The 13726-nt window shown below is 40.9% G+C and overlaps 1 protein-coding gene across 1 annotated transcript; it reads right to left on the bottom strand.

Moving 5' to 3' along the window:
* Positions 1-3426: 3426 nt before the first annotated feature.
* Positions 3427-12567, bottom strand: PCNP (PEST proteolytic signal containing nuclear protein). The gene is made up of 5 exons (XM_086762079.1): positions 12482-12567; positions 8760-8980; positions 6741-6815; positions 6210-6265; positions 3427-5229 (listed from the first exon to the last, which is right to left on the bottom strand). The coding sequence occupies exons 1-5, from the start codon at positions 12534-12536 to the stop codon at positions 5100-5102; spliced, it is 537 nt and encodes a 178-aa protein (XP_086618205.1). The 5' UTR covers positions 12537-12567; the 3' UTR covers positions 3427-5099.
* Positions 12568-13726: the final 1159 nt, after the last annotated feature.

Genomic DNA, 13726 nt, shown 5'->3' with positions numbered 1-13726 from the left:
AGCTGAAAACCAGCAAAGTGATGTGTGGATAATTTCCCCCCCGCTTTTGTTTTCACTGGAGCTGGCTGTTGATTCCTGGCTGTTGAAGAGCAAGCCATGGATTTCTACGGCCCTGGAACTGTGTATGCGTTTAATACGGTAACATTCAGAAGCCAGTCTTACAGCTGCTGATGATGATGTGATGGGAACCTAGCACCTCTCAAGCAGTTCTTTGCTGACCACAACTGAAGGTGAGAGGCCCCAGGTCACTTGGTTGCCACCATCAGGCACCGGGGAATATGCTGACAAGTCTACTGTGACTTTGAAGGGACTTTTCAGAAAGTTAACAGTTTGCCTTGCACCCCTGTGAAAGTTCTGTCCTGCGGGCAGTATTTCTTGTCTTAGTTGAAGAGCCTTCCCTTGCAGATGGTAACACCAGTGTTAACTTACTCAGTGCTTTTAGATGTGTAGTAGCCCAAGCTTTTTTTATCACAAGACCATGTTAAACAAGCATCTGAGTACAAAAATAAAGCACAGCCTAAGGTACTCGCTAGTTTTGCAATTACTCTTTCCACTGCTGTATTTGGTGCCTGCAATTCTATACAGTAGAAGCTGGTGTACATAAGAACGTGAAAGGCGAGCACAGTTACACTTCTTTCACAAAAGCAAAGGTAGAATAATGATTTTTATAACAAGCTACTGAGCATCAGCCAACACTTTATATGCAACTATGTTTACAAATTATGGGAAGCTGCGGGAGAAAAGGAGAGATAGTTATGCTTGTATTACGACTTGCATTACCTTGGATTAATAAACTTGCACTGCGAGGAAAATAAACATAGGCTTATGACATCAAGTTTCAGTGGAGCTCTTGCTACAGAACCACAAACGCTTTATTTGTGCATCTGTCTCATCAGAAAATCCAATCCCAAGAACCAAATTTAAGAACTATGTCACCAGATGAGCAAATAAAAAAATACATCCTCTAATTGCTAGCTGTGACAGTCTCTGCCACGCTTACCTACTGTACCTAGACTAAAGGGTAGCTGGCATATTCCTATCTATACTGCGAAAGGTGCCACTGTACTGTAAAGTCTGAAGCTTGCTTTGGTAAGTAAATCTTGCTTGGACTCCCACCACTCCAGACTTTTAAATGGAAGTTCATAAACAGAAATTTAACACGCTATATAGAGTTCAAGTGTAACAGTTCATGTTTCAGGCTTTTAATTCTGCAGATAACTATGCATCTGCCCTGAGGCAATGGCTCCAAATTGTTAAACACAAGCAGCTTTCCTAAGTAAGCACTATATAGCTTTTAAGATTACAATTATTCTAATATATCAAAATTAGAGAACAGTAGGAGATCCCTTCGTTAACAGAAGAAATAAGGAAGGTGCCAACAGCATAAAGTAAAGATGCAAATTGTTAACTATCCAATTTTTATGGTGTTCTGGTGTCTCTTGGCAGAACGAGACAAATAACGGTGATTTTAGAACATTACCTTCCTTTCTGTAGATTAAGGGCAGAACTACTCATCATTTCTCAATTTACAATTTTATAATGAATTTTAAAAAAACTCAATCTTTTTGCAGAACACCTTTTAAGGCTACTAACTATGCAGATACAAAGCCTTCTTGAAATTCTGTTGCTTCTCCAAACAGATTTATCATCTTAGCTTACAGCGGCCTAGAAAGAGTTTTAATTACACCGCCGATTTCCAACAGTTTAAAACCTCTTCAGGAAGCAGAAGTCACCATTTTGTCAAAAGCAGACCTTCTCTCCCAGTCTCCTCACAACGAAAGCTTTGGTAAAGCCACTCGCAGCACACAGAACTCAGCAGAGTTGCATGGGTTCTGACAAAGAGACGCTCTACAAATCTGGCAGACGCAGAGATCAAGCACAACAGGCCTGAAGGTAGCAGTGGCTGCTTCCGTGGTGGTCAGATTAGGACATGGGGGTTGGTTTTGTCAAAATTGGCTGAATACCATAACTTGGTCATCTACAACATGGGAGTAACCCCATAAAATAGCATCCATCAGTTTATCTTACAGACAGACTGGTTGGGTACTTCTTTCTGCTGGTAAAATACAGATACTAAGAATCTGGACAGTCCACCTCCTACGCTTTTAAAGAAATTAAGTTAGGTGTGTAAGGGGCTACACCCAGGATTGCCTGAAACACTGCCACTAGTAGTTGACTGCACATTTTTGTTTTGTTTTTCAGTTATCACTAGTATAACAATAGTTATCATTAGACGAGTTTGGATTGGTTCACAACACAGCAGGCTCAAGAGTGGCCATGCTGCAGGGTAGCACAGAGAAGGTTACTGAATAACTACTTCTATGTTCTTGAATGTTTTGCAAGCTGCTCAGGTGCTAGGTCAAGCTCTACTGCTCAGCAAGCACAAGCCTTCTGAGAAAACTCTGATAGTTACACGGATAGACATTTCAACCACTGATAGGTATACATACCCTGCTACAACAAGCAGCTAAAGGTCTCAGCATATCTCCTGGAAGCACTTGATAGCTAAATCAGGTAGTTTACCATGAGTTTTAGGATTCCTGAATATTCTTAGAAAAAGAACAAAAAAATAACACATGCATGCCCCGAGACTATCTTCATGCGAAACCCTGACTGTGATAAAAAAAGCCTAGAACTTCAGGTGAAGTTCGAGCTAACATTTGCCTCGACAATACTTCTCAGACCAGTTATTTCCTGCAAGCATCAGACATTAAACGCCAGCAGACACCCTCGTAGCAACAAGATCAAGCTTGTTAGGCACTCATTCCTGAGTGAGTTTAGGCCATCCTGATCAATTCTCTTCCCTGAAACACTGAGAAGGAACAGAACTCATACATCCCAGTGAGGCAGGATCTCTGCTCACCTTCAGCTGAGATCTAGAAGCTGCTGCAGTCTCTCACAAGGTCTAGGATTACATTTATTAACCATGGGAGTAAGTAAGATAAATATAGCTTTTGCGCTCTCACTTGCATGGAAGGTATTTCCTAGTGTGTCCGCTGTTCTGCCTAGCAATTTCCTAAAGGATTTTGAAGTTCCAGAAAATTCTGCCGAAATCAATGTCTACTTCAGCCAAAGATGCGGAAGACTGTTGGGCGGCAGGTTAACTCAAAACAAATAGGTCTCTAAGTCATCCTGTCTTTCTTACTCAAAGTTCCCTTTTGCTTTTTCCTAATACAAGTGACCGAGACAGTATCAAGTAACTACTAAGGAGTAAGATAAAATAAGTAGTTATTCACTGTGAATTAGTACTATCTTAAAGGGATTTATTTTGACAAACGTAACCACATGTAATAAAAATAAGTGAAAAGTAAATGCTTCATTTTGCCTTGCTTAGTTCCAGTAATGCCCAAATCAGTTTTGTAAGCCCTGAAAGTGTGTTTTGTTTTGTTTCAAATAAATCAAAGATTTCTGCTATAGAAAAAAAAATAATGTATACGTTTTTATGTTACGTTTATAACAAGGCTTTTAAAGAAAATAGTTACAGGTATTCAACTGCATCAGAATTCAAAAGAAAAAAGATTACACATACAATACAAAAATACAAAAAAAAATATTTTTTAGAACTTACAAACTCAAAAGTCTAAGTGGTCAGATCTTTCCTAATATACTAAAAAAAAAAAAAATACACTTCAAGATGCACTTTCCTTTCTGCACTCGCAGGTTCAACTTTAGTATGAAGAAAGGTTTTGGAGGCAGGATGAAAGTAATTAACATATTGAATCCTACAACCAATTCCAGGCTGAAATTAATTTAGTGGTCAACACTATCAGGCATTTGAGTTTAAAAACAACCTTATGTTTGTTTGGGGGGTGGGGGTGGTGTTGCTGACGTTGCTGTTGATAACACTGTTTAACCAGTTCTGGTAGTAAAATGTTTTAAAAATATGCAATCTAAATTTGACTGAAATCTAGACAGTCATTACTAGGTTTGAAATCCTACAGTGCTGTTTTGTAGTATGAACACTAGGAAATTGAACTGACCAGACTCATGTAATTGTTGAAAATTACTGCAAAAGGCAAACAGGTAGGAAACGGTGGAGTTTTGTATCTGAAGTCGACACTTGTTAGAAGCATTAGAACTGCAAATACAGTGGTGTTCTTTAACCTGATAGGGTCCACCGAAGTCACAGGCATCAAGGTATTTTGTTTTAAATGGCAGGACAGGGAAAGTGCATCTTAGATTTTTCATACTTAAGCAGTGAGTTACCAATTTTTGGTGTGGCTTTTATTCCTTCTAGGCAGAGTAAAGAAAAATATTTCAACCAAATGTGAAGCTTAATGTACATTAGCTTGTCTTTTTGGTGGCGGCTTTTGTGTACCACAAGGAAATGCTAACAAGTACTACTCAAGGCTAATGATTTAAGAGGAGCACACTGAAAATACTGATTTACCTTTGTAGTGAATATTCTTTACAGACTGTATCTAATATACAGACAAGGCCCATTTCCTTAGGATGAAACAGGCTACAGAAGGCTACACATCCTACATAAAGTTTTAAACAAAATTAGAACTAAGTTACCAGAGCCACTCAGAGCAACATAACTCCTAGTTTGCAGAGACTTAACAAAAGGTGACTGCAGGGAGAAAAAAAAATAATCCAGGTTCTTATTATTTCCTGCATAAATTTAAATTCAAATTAATAGTCCAGTAACACTTTTAGCACAAGACAATGCTCACTCTTTAACAGTATTCCTAGGAGTCAACTGTTTCTCCTGTTACGAAGAGGGAGCCAGAAGTAAGAATGCAAGAGCATTCAATGTTAATCCAATTAAAGAGACAGTAACCTTTTTCATCCACCTTAATCACTGACCAAATTAAAAAAAAAAAAAAAAAAAAATCTTAAAAAGGTACCACTCCAATTTCTTTATTATCTGTAACCTTTTGAAACTAATCACATGGAACTACAAAATTAGCAAATGCCTTGAAATCTGTATACAAAACATAAATTACCTCTAATTTCAAACTCAGTATTAGTGTACCACTCAAAATCTTAAAAAAGTGGCTCCAAAGATAGTCTTACATCATTCTTAAAAAAGGAAACTGTTCCTTTAATGTTACACCCTCCCCTCCCCCAAACACCCAACTCTCAATCCACATCATTTAGTTATTTTCTTGGTCATGGACATTTCCAAGATGAGATTTAATATTTCGTTCCCATAGCTTCTGGTTGTCAGAAAACCCATGCTTTCCTTTATTGAAGGAATTTGGTCCTGCTGAGGTTGGTGTATCCCTGTGAAAAGCAGAACAAGACCAGTTGAGAACATCAGCTCACCTACAGTAGTTTGTGCAACGTGACACTGAAAACACCAATTTCTCAGCTAACCTGTCGCCAGAAACTACCACACATTTCTTGCCATTACATCGGGAGTCCTCACTATTAGCAACTGTAAACTGGCCAAAGAATCCACCTCTCTGTAGCATATCAAGACAGAGTGATGAGATGGGGCAGCAAAGGAGGTGGGAGTGGCAGTAACTGCTGCCAGCTGTGAAGAATTTTTTGCAAGGGCTATAAAATTGAGGATCCAAATTTGCTACTGGAGGAAAAAAAAACAAAACAAAACAAAAAACCACTAAACAGTTGTGAGTCTCCAGGGGACTGACTTTAAAAGCAGTCTATCATTATAAGCATCTTTAAAATACACATGCTCAAAACTCATCCCTAATTTAAGTGAAGCCTCTTCTGAAAACATCCCTATTTATTTTAGTATTGGCCCCATATTGTCTCAAATCTGTGGCAAGCAGAAGAATTATATATATTTGTTTTACAAGTAAACAAACTATTCTTTGTCTCTCTGAAAGAGATTATTCTCATCTTCCCTGTGCATGGGAGTTTAAAAATCTGACCAGACTACCCTACTTCAGAGCAACTTATAAAATGAAGAACTAGAAAGATAAAAAGTTTAACAACAAGCAGGAACTCCCAGCTCCTACCTCTAAGAAGAAAATTAGCTTCTATTTAATATAGAATCAATTTCTTCATCAGAAAGAAGGCAAATAAAACTCAGATGCAAATGTCAATGTACTACTTTTAACCTACAGCTGAAACATTTGAAAATATCTGTATTAAAATTTTCTTGTTTCTGGAGAAAAACTTTCTGAACCTATTCTACCTTCCTATAGTTCTAAACCATCTGCAAAATCTGACCTGTGCTAGAGGAGGCATTCTCACGCACACACCCTTCTCCAAACCAGAGTTAAAAGCTGACCTACCTTCCAATGTTCTTCATGCGCATCTTGGCTTCTGGAGGCATTTCTTCTGGTTCACTCTGCAGAGAGAAAGGAGGTTTGAGTGTGATTGGGAGCTATCTTTCAAACACCCGACAAGATGAAGTATGGACTACAGCCCTATAGGAAAGCAAAGTGACTTAGGACAAAACAGAGGTTCTACAAGGTTACAGAAAGAAATACAAAATCCTTTTTCCACTTCTATGTAAGAAGGAGCAGTAACACAACAATAAAATATTTAGCAAACCAGAAGCAGCACAACTGTTCACCTCAACAAGCCACCATTAATCCAAATTACCTTGTGCATCTCATTTTCAGGGAAAAGTTATCAGCACTCTCTTGAACCAACACAGAGCTAGAAAGTTGAACACTCTTAAATAGAAACATAAGAGATGTTTCTAGGTTGAAAATCCCTGACATTTAAGTAAAGAACCTTAAATGACCTACTCTCTCTGCCTAACTCTAACCCACACCAATGGTACTTTAAGTTGTGTTGATCATTGGCTTATTACTCACATCTTCATCTTCATTGAAAGCTGCTGCTACAGAAAGGGTTTTTGGAGCAAGGGTTGGAACAGGCTCTTTAGGCTTCTGAAAAAGACCAAATGCACAAGTAAAGTAAGTCTACTAACTCAAGCTACTCCTGCTATTTTAAACATTTTGGTAAAATTAAGTCAAACATCTTCACTGAAACGGGCAATAAGGAGGAAAAGCGTTTTTGTTTTAATCAAGCAGATAAAGGTTTCTCCCTAATGAAAACGGAAAATGGCTGCTCATTTGTGTGAGATACGCTCTGAAAAGCAAGCCAAGTCCTCTCATATTACAACTCCCCACAAGCAAGTCTTAACTTTCTAGCACACTGAAGGGGTATGCAGCCACTGGTGCATGACATGAACAATTAAATCAGAACCTGAATAAGTTGTGGTATTCAAAATTTTACTATGTCACTGCTCCCATTACTGTTTTGGAGTATTCTTATCCATCAATGCCAGCAAGACGAGCATGTTTATGTTCTCGTCTTTTAACAACATAACAGCTTTCTGGCATAAAACAAGTCAATAATTTTAAACTAGCGTCAGTGTGCATTGCACAGTTTGATTAATATAAGGCTCCTTTAAAAAGTATTATTTTGATTTCTAGTAAATACCTTCCTCTGTTTTAAGTGTAAGAAGGTATCAAACTCACAACTGTGATACCTAATACAGCAGAGATAGCAAAAGTAACTTTGAGACCACTAAGAAAGCACTGACTCATCAGTTACAGTTTGCTTCTACAGTACTACCCATTATCTGAATCAATCATATACAGTGCTTCCTCCATTTTGACTTTATCGGTGATTATTTCATATACACTCATAGTTTCGAAGCTGGTACTGCAGCAGAGTCCCTGTGCGACTGCCCACAGCTATTCCTCACCAATAGTGTATAACGTACAAATACTGTGCTATTTTTTAAAGCATCAGCTCCACAGAAATGGGTAACATACTAAGGGAGTAAAAATTACAAAAAAAAGAAACAGGGTAAGTTTCAGCACTGTCAGTCACCCACTAAATTCAGTGAGCCGGAAATCCTGAGCCAAATTTATTGCCACTGAAAGTATCTTTCTACTTGAGAAATCAGAGCTTGCTAGCGGCTCAGAGAAAGCAGCTTTGTCAATTTTTCTGAAGTCTGAGATGACCTGATTGCATTTATATGCTGCCAAGCCACATCTCCCTCCCATTTCAAAATAACAGAGCACTCTTTTCATCTTTTGCAGATCTGTAAAATGCTGGCATTGCAGGTGCAAGCCTTTCATGACTACAGTTTGAATTTAATCCAGATAAGGATTTATAATGTATCCATCACAGGGATACGTGGGAAGTATAAATGAACCGTATCAAACGGAGAGACAGCATCTGGCTTGTCCTTGCCCAAGCTAGTAGAGGACTATTTTGGTAGTAAAGAGAAGCATCAGATTCACATTTGAAAAAGCACAAGGATACCTTGTACTGGACAATAAAGGTGATCAGAATTCTTAGAAATCTATGCATATAGTACAAACAAATCATACTGACCTTGCAAAGAACCCACAAAGTCATGAAAAATGAACTATACTTCCCTATGCTTTGGAGTGAAAGATGATCTATGAAGCCATCTAAGAAAGTACTTGCTTTCTTGTAGCTTTAAGCAGCCTATGCAACAGAGCTCCCAGCACTCATTTCAAAGTAGCTTGAGTAGTTTTAACAAGCCTGCTCATTTCCCTCAGGAAATTATTCCAGACTTATTAAATCTCATTACAAAATTATTCTGTATGTTCAGAGATCTACAGTTTATTGCAATCAAGTGTTATGATTCCTAAGACACATGACCTGGCATTAATCACCCTGAAGTATTTACACATTTACATGCACAACTAGCTGACCCCACAATGCTTTCTTAAAGTTTATCCAAGTTACCCTTATGTAATTCAAGGCTTTCCTTTTGCAAGGAAGCCTCCCCAAAGTACTTCCCCCTTTGCCCCACTTTCGCTAAAATTAAAAGCCCTCAGATAACTTACATTTGCTCCTAGTTTGATGGATATTGCAGATGTCTTCTTTGCTGTCTGACTGCCTATGGAAAATCCAAACTTGGACATTTTGGCAGGAGCAGGTTTTGTGGTGAAGTCTTCAGCTTCTTCATTAGCTGCCCGTTTCTCTGCGCTGCGACTCGAACTTTCTCCTCCATTACTGGAAGAAACAGTCTTAGTTTTCACAGGTTTTTCTGCCTCTTCTTCAGGTCCTGGTGAAGTCGAAACAACTTACCAAGATGAGCTATTTTTACTGAGCAGATTGATGGGAGCAGCAACCTCAAAAAGCATTATACTTTGGGTGCAATAGGTAAGGTGTTTTTAGTGACAGCAGTTTCCACCAATGTACATTTAGTGGACAGCAAAAACATAAAGAGGAGAAGAAACTGCAAGCACTCCACTACTTGTAAAGAACTTCTTGTTTACGAGCCAGGAAAACAATCTTGAAGCACCATCTCTTTATTTAGTATGAAAGTCAAAGTTCATGTAGTAAATTAAATGTAGGTCACTAAATCTTTTTACAGTTTAAGTTGCCACAGATAAGCTTTCATAATTGGAATCCCAATTCCAAACCTAGAGTAGATAATCTAAGTTAAAATTAATTCTACTAAATTTCTACAAAAACATGTCCATGCCAGTTTCTAGGCTTGTCTGGCACAACTCTAAAATCATGGAAGTGACTACAGTGAATCCAGCTGTCTCAAGTCACTGCTTGTCCGCATCTCATCTGTAACATATCTGCCAAGCTCTGCTTGAGGAAGGAATCAGCAGTAGAAAAACATATATATATATATAGAGAGAGAGAGAGACTTCATCTTTTCTGGTTTTGCAGAAAATCATGAAAACATAGCAGCTGAACAATGATCCACAGAGAAAAAGCACTCAAACCACATTTTCATTCCTATACACTTCTTCAGCTACACCAAGAGACAAAGGTGTCCTTGGAAAACTTGTACTGAACACAGTAAATGCTTTAGCAAAAACACATCTCTCTGCTGCTGCAATAAGCGAATCACTGCAGTAGCAAAAGGTAAAAAAAAAAAAAAAACTCCACGCACTGGGGAGTGAGTAGGAAACTGCTCATACTATCAGTCTAAGAAAAACTGGAGCTAGCACCAGTTCCCCACTATATCAAGTGGAGAACAGGACCCTCCACGCACAGCAAATTCAGACCATTGAGGAAGAAAGCTCTCTGCACTGCTCTCTAACAGCAAAAAGCTATTAAATAAGATAGAGCAATGGGACAGAAGCTAGTCTGAACTGGGGGTCAACAACATTGTAGCTCTGAGAAAAAAAGGAAGCAAACAACATCAGGAGAAAGAAAAAATAGGGACATCATCTATATATATTTTTCTGCTATTTCCCAAATCATAAGCAGCAGAATATACCCCCTCTACTCCATTCTTCTAGCTATCAAGATAATAAGTGACCGGAACAAAAATGAATTTAATATTCACCTTTGGAAACATGGCAGATCACCCCCCCACCCTCCCCCAAACTAATAACTTTAATCAATCTCACTCTATTAAAAAAATAGTACTAATCTGCACCACTAGAAATTTGACCTAGAAAGATGAGATATAAAAGTGACAAACAAAGGAGAAAAAGAGAAACAACAAAAATTTACACAGTGACCTTGGGTACTGGTTGTTGTCTTAGCACAGTTTTACAAACAGCAGTCTGCAAGGTTATGAGAAGCTTGTTACAGCTCATTCACGAAATCACATTAAACAGATCATGCAACTACGAGTCCAGTCCAGGTACATTATAGACTGTAAGGTGATTTGAGGATAGGTAGAAGATTTATTAGCCTTACAAGTGTTGGAACTATGGGCCTAAAAGTCCTGTTTTCCGTAAGATACACAATCCACAGCAGCTCAAATCTCAGGGCTCACAGGAACAGTCCAGGCTCCTAAGCTAATGCTAGCTTGAAGCTAATTACACCACAGATTGCTTCTTTGCCTGCAAATTCTAGAATACTGCTAAGCATAAGATGAAGCCTAACACTATCTACCCACAACTGTTTTCTCACCAAAATATTAAATAGTTTCTCTCTTAAAATTAGCTCCTACCATCACTGCATTCTGCATGCTACCTCTACTAGGCTCCACTTTGGATGAACTGTAGCCTGCTGAAAGAAATACTTGCTGAAGGAGCTATAAAGGGCATAGGACAATTGGGATAGGATGGGAGTGAGTGGTTGTGCTGTTCTATTTCCACAGGAAACGGTTAGAAATTCAGATGTATACTATCCATTAAACAGGTCTCCCACCACCCATGCCAATGCTTATATATTTTCCAAGACATTAAGGCTTCGTTATTATTTCCTAGAGATCTCAAGGTGGTCATACTTCACCTACAGAAAACAACAGTAGTATTTCAAAAACTAGTCTGACCAGTGATCTTTTCACGGATCACTGCAATAAAAAGCTGTCCTACTTCACAGATGAGTTTTTCTCAGAGTATCAACAAGCTACGCAAGTGAACAACTTCCACTACCTAGGTAGCTTAAGTGACAAGACTGACAGTGCTAACTGCACACCATTTCAGGATGTCTTGCCCCTGAGAATTGGTGGTGCTGGGAAAAAAAAACAGTCACAACTAATTAACTTTAAGGTAAACTCTCCACTGACCTTGGGAAAAGCTAAAGATTAAATTGCTTCCAAAAATCACCAGGAAGTAACTATCCTTCCTTAGGGGTAATGTACCATAATTCATTAGATCACGTTCCATCACACAAGATGGTACGGATAACTGCCATACTGACGCTGCCCAGTTATTGTATTACTAACACGGGGGGTGGGGGGAGGAACAAAAAAAAAAAACTCCAACCAACCAAAAAAAAAAAAAAAAAAAAAAAAACCAAAACAAAACAATGGAAAACCAAGACTCAAGGAACTAGGTAAAAATCAGGTATTACTGTTAATACTTAGCGATTATAAGAAATAACATTCACTGTTGAAGTTATCCTAATTGGTTTACAAGCTTAATTTAATCTTTCAACAGATCAAACAAATGTCTTCTGCCTACAGATATACTTAAACAAAAAACCAGGACAGGGAAGCTTTATCTTTTAGCTTTGCAAATAAATTATCTTCTCAATTTTAAGTCAGGGGGAAAAGAAAGAAACATATGATTAAAAATTTCAGGAGAAGTGATAAGAAGTAGGAAAGAAGATAACAGGAACGTCCAAGTAATAATATAAATAATATAAAACCAAACAGAAAACTTGCAGATTGCTGCCAAACAAAAAAACCAAGATGCTTAAAACAGCTGATAAGGAAGATTCACTGTCATGAAAAGGTACCACAGCTGTTAAAAGCTAATCTTTGAAGTGTTTTCTTCACCCTTGCCAGCATTAAGTTAAATTTCTCTCAATACACGGCAGAACTATTCTGCGCATTTTTTTAGAGAAAGAAATAATGCATTTACGTGGGCAAGGAGAAGCTATTACATTTTTTAAAAGCTGCTGCAAGGCTGAGGCTAACCCTCCGGCGCGAGGAGAGCGGGTCCAGACCGCGGCCTCTCCTCCAGCGCGGCCCCCTCAGGCTCGGGCCGCCCCCTCTACCCGCAGGGCCGGGCACCGCCCGGCCTGGCCCAGGCCTGCCCGGCCGCAGGCGGCTCCCCCGGACCTTCCCCCCCCCGCCCCAGGGGACCGGCCTAGGCCCCCTGCCCACCCCGCAGCTACGCGGCGAGAGGCGCTACGTGTTCACCTCCTCCGGGCTGCGGCCGCTTCGCCTTCTCCCCCTCAGCTCTGCCGTCCGCCATTTTCCCCCGCCTCCACCTCCCGCGCTGCGCATGCGCCCCGCCCGGCCGCGGCTCTTCCACCCTCCTCGGCCCTCCCCCGACCATAGAGAAACCGCGGGCGGAGGCCAGAGCGACCACACTGACCCCGCCTTCCCCGGCGCAGCGGGAATGACGTACCCGGAAGCGTCACCTATCGAGCCGGCAGGGAGGGCGGGAAAGCTTCGAGTGACGTTGTTCTGACGCGCTTCCGGCGGGTAGGCTGGGGCGCGAAAGGGGCGTGACGCGGGGCTGCGCACGCGGGCAGGCGGGCCAGGCTGGCGGGTGAACGTCACCCCCACCGGTTCCCGGCCCCGATGTCACACGCAGAACCCCGCGTCACGGGTGTTCGGAAGAATCACGTCCACGCACAGCGCCGCCGGCTCACTGGCACGGCCCCCCCACCCCGCCCCCGCCAGTGCTGGAAAAAATACCATCCCTGTTTCACCGCCGTGAGCTCACGTGAGCAATGACGCCATATTTCCCCTCTCCCAAGTGCAAACCGGTTCACGAAGAGGCCGCGTTTTCGCCGAGAAACGGCAAATGCCAAGAGGCGCACCCCAGCAGCGCACGGCGCCCATGCCGGCTCTTCCTCAGGCGAGGAAAAAGAGGGGCGGCCGCACGCTCGCGCAGCCGGTCCGTCACCGACTGCTGGGGCAGTCACTGGCCTAAATCAGAAAGATTTAAGCACCTGTAAAGGCGCCGAGAAATCCCTCCTCCTACAGTCAGCAGAACAACGCCCCGACTGCAGCTCCGCAGCCGGAAGGCGGGCTGTCATGGGGAGACCTGTCAATAAATCTTCAGCTGTGAGAAATTTTAAAAGGCTCTCCACTTCTGGATGTACTGCTGATCAAAGCGCCAGCACTTGGGGAACTCCGCACTACACGGACTGACAACACGAGCACTCAGGGATAAAAGTCTTACACAGAAGCACATGAGGTGTTTTTTGGCAGGGTCAAGAAAAGTTTGGATTATTCCTTCCTTGTTCCTTGATTCGTGACAGATAGAACACTCAGAAACCAACTGTGCAACTCCCTAGGCTCATGCCAGGTTTTAACCATGTGCTTTTCGTTTAGTTATCAGAAGTCAATTCATCTACATCCTCAAAAGAGGATCAAGGGGAAAGGGGAGAAGGTCTCTTCCACTTCATCTTAGCTAACCTCTTAGAAGACGAC

This window comes from Chlamydotis macqueenii, chromosome 1, assembly GCF_036417535.1.
Source record: "Chlamydotis macqueenii isolate bChlMac1 chromosome 1, bChlMac1.mat, whole genome shotgun sequence".
Taxonomy (NCBI): Eukaryota; Metazoa; Chordata; class Aves; order Otidiformes; family Otididae; genus Chlamydotis; species Chlamydotis macqueenii.
Note: the sequence above shows the minus strand (reverse complement) of the source record. Positions and strands in the feature narration are given on the sequence as shown.

What these genes read in the sequence shown, in the direction of transcription:
- PCNP (XM_086762079.1), bottom strand. Translation starts at nt 12,536, where the DNA reads ATGGCGGACGGCAGAGCTGAGGGGGAGAAGGCGAAGCGGCCGCAGCCC. An exon ending in CTTTCAATGAAGATGAAGAT is followed by an intron (nt 6,266 to 6,740) that starts GTGAGTAATAAG and finishes TTCTCTCTGCAG; the next exon opens with AGTGAACCAGAAGAAATGCC. An exon ending in CGCATGAAGAACATTGGAAG is followed by an intron (nt 5,230 to 6,209) that starts GTAGGTCAGCTT and finishes TGCTTTTCACAG; the next exon opens with GGATACACCAACCTCAGCAG.